The sequence below is a fragment of the Prosopis cineraria genome, unplaced genomic scaffold, assembly GCF_029017545.1.
Source record: "Prosopis cineraria cultivar Desert tree isolate PC_DT_omini unplaced genomic scaffold, ASM2901754v1 PC1, whole genome shotgun sequence".
Classification (NCBI taxonomy): Eukaryota; Viridiplantae; Streptophyta; class Magnoliopsida; order Fabales; family Fabaceae; genus Prosopis; species Prosopis cineraria.
Window position 1 is genome coordinate 51,600,357 of NW_026555332.1, and position 8,397 is coordinate 51,608,753.

General features: G+C 40.3%; 2 protein-coding genes across 3 annotated transcripts; one reads left to right on the forward strand and one right to left on the reverse strand.

Moving 5' to 3' along the window:
* The first annotated feature begins 900 nt into the window (after positions 1–900).
* LOC129311613 (cytochrome P450 98A2) lies at positions 901–4,876 on the forward strand. The gene is made up of 3 exons (XM_054953976.1): positions 901–1,467; positions 3,255–3,652; positions 3,756–4,876. The coding sequence occupies exons 1-3, from the start codon at positions 984–986 to the stop codon at positions 4,398–4,400; spliced, it is 1,527 nt and encodes a 508-aa protein (XP_054809951.1). The 5' UTR covers positions 901–983; the 3' UTR covers positions 4,401–4,876.
* On the reverse strand, positions 4,821–6,829 carry LOC129311620 (cysteine proteinase inhibitor-like). Of its 2 annotated transcripts, XM_054953988.1 has the most exons (4): positions 6,543–6,829; positions 6,118–6,150; positions 5,806–6,025; positions 4,821–5,080 (listed from the first exon to the last, which is right to left on the reverse strand). In XM_054953988.1, the coding sequence occupies exons 1-4, from the start codon at positions 6,750–6,752 to the stop codon at positions 5,073–5,075; spliced, it is 471 nt and encodes a 156-aa protein (XP_054809963.1). In that variant the 5' UTR covers positions 6,753–6,829; the 3' UTR covers positions 4,821–5,072. The 2 variants fall into 2 exon arrangements, with proteins under 2 accessions (XP_054809963.1, XP_054809973.1); XM_054953998.1 differs by lacking the exon at positions 6,118–6,150 and having other exon boundaries at positions 6,543–6,823.
* Positions 6,830–8,397: the final 1,568 nt, after the last annotated feature.

Genomic DNA, 8,397 nt, shown 5'->3' on the forward strand with positions numbered 1-8,397 from the left:
TACTTTCCATAATAACATTTATCAATTAAAATCTACTGTCTTTATCTTTGAGTGTACAATGTATAAAGTCAAATTATGACTTAATAAAAGTTATTGTTATTCTAGCTTGAATTTTAGAAGTGCAATTTATATTAAAAAAAGTCGTCATCAACTCAATTTGCACCCAGATATTGAAATGGGTGATGGTGAATTAAACTTTAAAAAAAACTATTACTTATATCTTAAAAACATTCGTGCACAAGTTTTTTTGCCCTCATCTCTACCTTCTTTTACTCCCGCCAATATATCGCACGGTATTGCTTAAAGCGCAAAAATAATTTGATGGAAGTGTGTGTGTGTTTTTGGCCAAATGATGGAAGTATATTTTGATAAATGGTGGGAGCTAAAATTAATAATTTAGAAAAAAATGGTGGTGGTGGCGCCGAGGAAATGGGTCTACATCCTCACCAAACCTTGATTCTTGCTTCATTCTTCCACAATCCATCTTCGTGCGTCAAAAGGCCTTTCTCCCCTCACCAACCACTCCATTCCGCACGCCTCGCCTCTTTATCATTACCGCCTCCCCCATATTTTAATCTTTCCAACATAATTTCTTCTACTTTTTTAATCACTCTATAAAAAAAATCATGGGTTCATTCACAAAACCCGCATATTTATCATATTATTACGATCTATGAAAAAAAAAAACTATTATAATAATACCAATAATTTATACTTACATGATGGTAATGATCCACCCACAGTTTGGGTCGACCCAGTTTACCTGTAATTTCTGTGAGCCCACCAACCGAGCAACTTATCCTCACTCGCCAGTCACCTCCCATCACTCGTCCTCACGTAATTTATTATACTTTATTATTTATATGCCATTTTACAGCATCCATCATTCATTTCACCAACTCCCTCGCTCCCTCGTCATTGTATATATCAACCTATCTCCGAACCCTTAATTAACTCTCTTCTCAACTTTTCCCTCTCCTTCCATGGCGTTGCTCCTCATTTCCCTCTCAATTCTCGCCCTTTTCCTCTGCTACCAGCTCTATCACCGCCTGCGCTTCAGGCTGCCTCCGGGCCCCCGCCCCTGGCCCGTCGTCGGCAACCTCTACGACATCAAGCCCGTCAGGTTCCGCTGCTTCGCCGAGTGGGCTCAGTCCTATGGTCCCATCATTTCGGTCTGGTTCGGCTCTACCCTCAACGTCATCGTCTCCAGCTCGGAGCTGGCCAGGGAGGTGCTCAAGGAGAACGACCAGCAATTGGCAGACCGGCACAGGAGCCGATCGGCGGCCAAGTTTAGCAGGGACGGCAAGGATCTCATCTGGGCCGATTATGGGCCTCACTACGTGAAGGTGAGGAAGGTCTGCACGCTCGAGCTTTTCTCTCCCAAGCGCCTGGAAGCCTTGAGACCCATTCGAGAAGACGAGGTCACCGCCATGGTCGAGTCCATCTTCAAGGACTCCACAAATCCTGGTACGCTATTCGTCCCTGTTACTTCTTGTCTTGCGTGTCTCTTCAATTTTGGTAGTCCAGAGATGATCTGGTTGTTCTTCCACCGCGTTGTGTTTTGTGCCCTCCTCTTTGTGAAACAGAGGAGAAGCAGGGGTTGTTTTCCAACGCTTCACAGTACTTGGTTGATTGATTATATACCAATTATGACACTTCACCTACATTTACAATAATAATTAATATATGAACTCTTCACTTACGGCCATAAAATGATCATCAATATCAATATATATATAAAATAGTATCCCTGTTAAGTTGCTTGCGAGTTATGACTTATACAAAGTTTATCTCTCGAATTTTACACGATTCACAGAGAAAATGTCATATTTAGTGGGGAAGACAGGACACAGTGAAGAAATTAATATGAAATTGTTCATTTCTTTATGGTGAGATTTTATACACGCATTATTGTTTAGAAGTACTTGCAGTAGTAATAATAATAAATGACAGGTGTAAAAATTCCGTGCATAAGGTTCTAAGTGAAAGCACATTTTGTGTTTTGACTTTACACGGCTACCGCAGAGAGTATGTGTGATGTCAGTGTATGTAAACTGGAAATTCTGGTTCCCATCAAGACAAGTGACTTCTCAATAACAAGCAAATAGCGACTTGATTTTTCTGGCTATTTTAGGCGAGATTGTTGCTTCCTCTATGATGAGTGAGGGCTTGTCGCCCGGAATTGCTGACCTTGAAATATTGGACCTTTCGTATTTGTCCTCTTGCTCCAGATTAAGAGTCCTCGGCGGCAAAAAAAAAAAAAAAGAAAAAAGAAAAATTAAGAGTCCTCGTCTTGTTTTCATAAATGTCCTTTATTCCATTATGAAATGAAAGCTCCTCTTTCTCCCCATTGTTGGAATGTCATCTGTGGTTTGTTGGTAGCCTTTCTTTTCCTTTGAAGAGGAAGCCATTGATGAATCCAAGAGTCGTGCCCTTATTGAATTAAGCTTGTTTTACCAAAGATAATACTCCCCCTATCCATAATATAGAGATTTTTTAAAAGTCTTATTTAATTTAAAATATACAGTATTGAATAATTTTTATAACTATATCTTTATTTTATTTATTATTTATTTTAAAAAAATAGTTAATTGAAATTCCAATTATAAATAAGACGTTTAATGAGATTATAATTAAAAAGAGACAATTGTTTAACAAGTAAAGTTTCAGATAGGTTTTTAACGATAGTTAATGTAAAATAAAATAATTATAAACATCCCGTGTTATGATTTTCAACCTGTGTTACAATCCCAAACACCACGATCAACCGTGAATGCTGGTGAATAAATAATTTAGAAATAATTAGGTACAAAGTTCTGATCTCTCTCAGATAGGTTTTGCTCAGAAATCCCGATCGCCCATGTCTCTGTTAGGCGATGCATTAGTTTCTATCTTGTCAGAGTTTCCTGAAGTTCTGCGTGTGATAATAATAATCTGGACAAAGGGTTTTAGAGTTTGAAATTTTTTTAAATCAATCAATCAATCAATTAATTTTGTTGTTGTTGTCCGTACCACCTAAGATGCCCCGGCTAACAATGTTGCAATTATTATTGGATAAAAATTAGGAGGGTTGGTAGCGTTAGTTGGACTTCTTTTTGGGCCAACCGACAAGAGTTGGCGGGACTTACTTATCCCTTTAAACCCACTTCAATATTTGTTTTTTAAATTGCATTTTTACCTTATCATAGTCATTTTACTCCACTTTGGTAAAAGAGGTTGATTTTTGGACAAAAAAAAAAAAATTGGCCCCACAGAAAATGAGGGGAAAAATGTGATGGTGAAAAAATACCTGGGAGCAGTGGCATTCAACAACATAACAAGGCTGGCATTCGGCAAGAGATTTGTGAACTCGGAGGGGGTGATGGACGAGCAGGGCGTGGAATTCAAGGCCATCGTGGCCAATGGCTTGAAGCTCGGCGCATCTCTTGCCATGGCCGAGCACATCCCCTGGCTCCGATGGATGTTCCCTCTCGAAGAGGAGGCTTTTGCCAAGCACGGCTCTCGCAGGGATAGGCTCACCAGAGCCATCATGGAAGAGCACACCCAGGCTCGTCGGCTCTCCGGCGGCGCCAAGCAACACTTCGTTGACGCCCTCCTCACTCTGCAGGATAAATATGACCTCAGCGAAGACACTATCATTGGTCTTCTCTGGGTATCTCCTTCTCTTTTTAATTTTAAGCTTTGCTTTTTTGTTTGTTTTTTAAATGATATCGATTTTTAATTATCATCTCTCTTCCCCTCCTTTTTGCATATAGGACATGATCACCGCGGGCATGGACACGACTGCAATATCAGCGGAGTGGGCCATGGCCGAGCTGATTAAAAACCCCAGGGTGCAGCAGAAGGCCCAAGAGGAGTTGGACCGGGCTGTCGGGTTCGAACGGGTCATAACTGAGTCCGACTTCTCCAGCCTTCCTTACCTGCAGTGTGTGGCCAAGGAGGCCCTGCGGCTGCACCCTCCAACTCCGCTCATGCTCCCGCACAGGGCCAACGCCAACGTCAAGATTGGTGGCTACGACATTCCCAAGGGGTCCAACGTCCATGTCAACGTGTGGGCCATAGCACGTGACCCGGCTGTCTGGAAGGACCCGCTGGAGTTCCGACCCGAGAGGTTCCTTGAGGAGGATGTGGACATGAAGGGCCATGACTTTAGGCTGTTGCCGTTCGGAGCGGGTCGTCGGGTATGCCCGGGCGCACAGCTGGGAATCAACCTGGTGACTTCCATGTTGGGTCACCTGCTGCACCATTTCTGTTGGACCCCACCGGAAGGAACAAAGCCGGAGGAGATTGACATGTCAGAGAACCCTGGGCTGGTGACCTACATGAGGACCCCACTTCAGGCCGTGGCCTCCCCTAGGCTCCCCTCTCACTTGTATAAACGCGTGCCCGCCGAGATCTAGCTCGTGAACCAGCTGCCCTTGCTGCTTTCCAGCACTATCATTATAAGTCAGTACCAGGATACATGGACATCCTTAAGACTGGTTTCGATTTGTCTCCTTCTAAGTTTTGCACTCAACTTTCTATAAAATCGCTGTTTTGAAAAGTTGTAAAACATGAAATGAAACGATAGAGTTACATTCCAGTGTTGAGGCAAAGCTGATCATTGTTCTGTAGCTTGTTCAGATGTAAAGAGAAGCGTGTGGCAGCACGAGGTATTGATATCCAATTTCGGCTGGATTCTTGTATGTAATAAAATGGTGCATTGAGAAATATTACGGGCGAAGCCAGGACCCATGACCAAGTATATATTTACAAATGGGATATGGACAAGGGGAACATTACGAGTGTACTTTGTAATTTGTATACAAGTGGACATGAGAAACATTAAAGACAATTTTACTTCTCTTCCCTTTTAATGATAAAAGACAGTTTTCAATTTCGTGCTTAGAGGAAGAGGAAGAGCATCATTCAAACGGATTCAATGCAAGTCATAATCCATTCGGGACTGATCTTGTTGCATCTGGCTCAAATAAAACTTTCCTCCTCCTAGCTGCTTATTTACTACGATGCGGAACCTCTCTTTTCCAATTCCCCTCCTAATCTTCAGAATCAAGTTAAATTTGACATCATCTTTAACAACCTGCATCAAGCCAACGCATGGGGATAAGAAAGAGATTAGCAAGAACCAAAACCAGCAGAAACAAATGAAGAACAATGCAGATAAGTAGCCGCGTTAACAACTGAACGCTTGAAAACCAGGAGAAGGGCGACAGAACGCTTAAAGACAGGAAGAATGTGATCGACAGAATCAGACTAGTAGCATGGAGACAAAGAGTAGGACTTCTGGCAATAAACTTAACATAACTAGCTGCCTCTTTGACATCAGGGTCATGTATTGGCACATCACGCCATCCTAATCTGTGTCCATCTTAAAAGTGCTACCAACTTTCAGAAACATAATACCTGTCATATTTATAAAAAATACAAAGAAAAGAGCATGTTTGGCATCTAATTTTTAAGATACAATGTCAATTCTATTGTGAAAATTTTCATGAGCTTCCAGTATTTAATTACAACTCACAAGGAACAAACATGGCATAATACTGACGTGCAATGAGTGGTGGAAGGAGGGGGGACAGGCTATGCCCCTTAAAAAATAAAAAAGAACAGTTTTTGGTGTTTTCTTTGAACTATGATATAGGTATCATACATCTCCACGCCATGGAAATTTATAATAACTCCGTCTTATATGTGTTTTTCAATCTCACCCCTCATCATGTCTCAATCAATCCTGACAATGCCCCTCTATGCACTCACTACTACGGAGAAAGGACAGAGATATACAAACCAGAAGCAGCTAGTTACCTAGTTTAACACCAAGATCTGAAGTTGTAAAGGGAGAGACGTCTCGAACATGCTTGAATTCCTTCAACTGCTTGTAGTTCATCCATGGCTTCACCCAGACTTTAGCTTCGTATATTTCCCTTTTTCCCGCATCACTTGCTTCCATTGTAAGGAGGTATGACTTTCCAGCTACCACCTGTTCTTTGGCTTCCAAGACCCGGGCAAACTCAAGAAGCGAATTCTGCTTTCAAATAAATAAATAAATACATAAATAACAATCGTGCATGCAGCTAAACAATTGATTTAATAATCTGGGAGCGGGTAGGTGTTAACCTGGCAGGCTAGGACACGATCGCCCACCGATTTCATCAGACATGAATGAAGAAGGACACACATAAATCAGTATGTAGGGAAAGAACTAAAAATCTTTATTTTCCCCCTCTATTTCCACTTACGAACTGCAAAATAAGATATCATTTCAAATTATCTCAATTTTTATAATTGATACAAAAAGTATTTCTAAACGAAGCGGGAGACAAGAAAGAACATTGGGGAACAAGGGTATCGGTGCAAAGGGGGGGGGAATCTAGCGGGAGAAGTCTTAATTAACAATTACAAAATAAAAAAGATTACCGAACAAAGAAAAATCCCGAATTCCTAGACTTCGATTAATTATTAGAGAACCGCAAAACTGGAATCAAACCCAGGATCTGATCATTCGGGAGAAAGAGAGGCAAGATATAAAACAAAGAAAATACCTCTTCCTTGTTGTGCTCTTCAATGGCGAAACGAGCAAGGTTGTCGATCTCGACGCTGTTACGAGCGCCGTCGATATCGTGAACCCCTCCTAATTTCATCCCAATGAATTTGTCACCTCTGGTGCAATAACCAAATTCAGACAAACCACAGAGAATAAGGAGAGCACCAAGCAATAGCACAGAAACAGAGGAGCTAGGGAGCTTCATCATCACCGCTCAGTTCTTCGCGGCGATGATCGTTCTTTGAATGTCGGTTCGCAACTCCCAAACTTTGCTGTTTAGGAGGTCTTTCTGTGTGTTTTCTTGGTAAGTAAGAAAGGCCTTGGGCCAAAAGGTCATGATGTAAGCTACCTAATGAAAGTAGTTCATTTAACTGTGGATTGGGCTTTGATGGGCTTCTTCTATTCTTTTTTCACCTACGCAAGTTCTTTTTTGACCAGTTAAGTGATACCTGAAAATTTAACTTTTAATAATTTACAATGTGAGGACGGAAAATGAGACTTCAACCTTCGTATTCATAACAGTGACAAAAGTCGAAAAATTAGTTTTCGTGAAAGTCTCTCGTTGAGGCTGGCTGGTGGCCGCTTTCGTGTGACATCAACTGTTCTGATAATTTCCATCTAGAAATCTCGCCGGTCAACGTATTGTGATCTGGCACAAAAAAAAAGTGTTGAAATAGTTTTTTGCAGGAATTATAATTATAAATTATAAAGTTTAGTATAAAATGAGGTCCGTAACCTGATTCAGTATTTTAAATGATTCGAAGTCTAAAACAATCAGATCAGTGGGAAGCTTTTTTTTTTTTTTTTTAAATACAAGCTATTACAGCGAATATTCCATTATTACTCATTTGGTCGAGTCGAGCCCGCTTGGTCATTCTGATTACTTTCTTACCCTAATATTTCATCACATATCATACACGTGCCACTTGCTCGTGGTTTTACTCTGTTAATTTCTTGTGCTTCTTTTTGTTGACAACTTTTATTTAGCTCGATTCGTGTAAATGGTGGAGGTTTTTATCCTGAGAAGTGAAAATAAATCATATTTATATAATTTAACAAAAATATTATTTTTATTTAAACTAAAATATTATGTTGTTTGGTATTGCTTTATGCAACCTTTGGTATAGAGAAGTGTTTTGAGGGAAGTGAAAGTGGAATTGGAAATGGAAGTAAAAATAAAAATGAGATTGATATTTTATTTAATATTATATTTATATTTTGAAGAGATTAAAAGAATCTTAAAAATTTTAAAATCTCCATTTAACCACGAGCCCTAAAGCAAAAGGCATGGATGGAAAAACCATCATCTAGGAGAAAAAATTGAGAAGGATAATTACAATATTCAATCAACAAAGTATTCAAATATAAAATAATAAAAATCAGACTTCGTAAAACCAAGTCTACAAATAAAAATCATGGAACACATTCAAATACAAATTTGCGACCCTCGAGAGAGGATGGAGACCCGTAACCCATAACCGAGTGAATGCTAAAGTGACCCAGAGCAAGATCCATGTGCAGGAGAAGAATCCAAAGAAATTGATGATGATTATCCCATGCTTTTGAACACACATTTAAACATGGCCAGCTTTTAGAAGAACCCATATTTTCAAGTATTTGATGGTTCAAGCTAGAACAAGAGTAAGGTGGAGGAGAAGAAGAGAGAGAAGGGGTCAGAGAAGAAGCACTCCCAAACGGGGATTTCTCTATCTTGATGCATCCCAAATCTACACTGCAACCCAGAATCATAACCATTGTCACTGTTGGAGTCTTGTTGTCGTTGTGGCTGGAGGATCGTTACTGGTGGAGGTGGAGGGTTAGCAAGGACAAGTGAGGACATGGAAAGAGGGAAC

What these genes read in the sequence shown, in the direction of transcription:
- LOC129311613 (XM_054953976.1), top strand. Translation starts at nt 984, where the DNA reads ATGGCGTTGCTCCTCATTTCCCTCTCAATTCTCGCCCTTTTCCTCTGC. An exon ending in CAAGGACTCCACAAATCCTG is followed by an intron (nt 1,468 to 3,254) that starts GTACGCTATTCG and finishes TTGGCCCCACAG; the next exon opens with AAAATGAGGGGAAAAATGTG. An exon ending in CTATCATTGGTCTTCTCTGG is followed by an intron (nt 3,653 to 3,755) that starts GTATCTCCTTCT and finishes TTTTGCATATAG; the next exon opens with GACATGATCACCGCGGGCAT.
- LOC129311620 (XM_054953988.1), bottom strand. Translation starts at nt 6,752, where the DNA reads ATGATGAAGCTCCCTAGCTCCTCTGTTTCTGTGCTATTGCTTGGTGCT. An exon ending in AAGAGCACAACAAGGAAGAG is followed by an intron (nt 6,151 to 6,542) that starts GTATTTTCTTTG and finishes TCATGTCTGATG; the next exon opens with AAATCGGTGGGCGATCGTGT. An exon ending in ATCGTGTCCTAGCCTGCCAG is followed by an intron (nt 6,026 to 6,117) that starts GTTAACACCTAC and finishes ATTTGAAAGCAG; the next exon opens with AATTCGCTTCTTGAGTTTGC.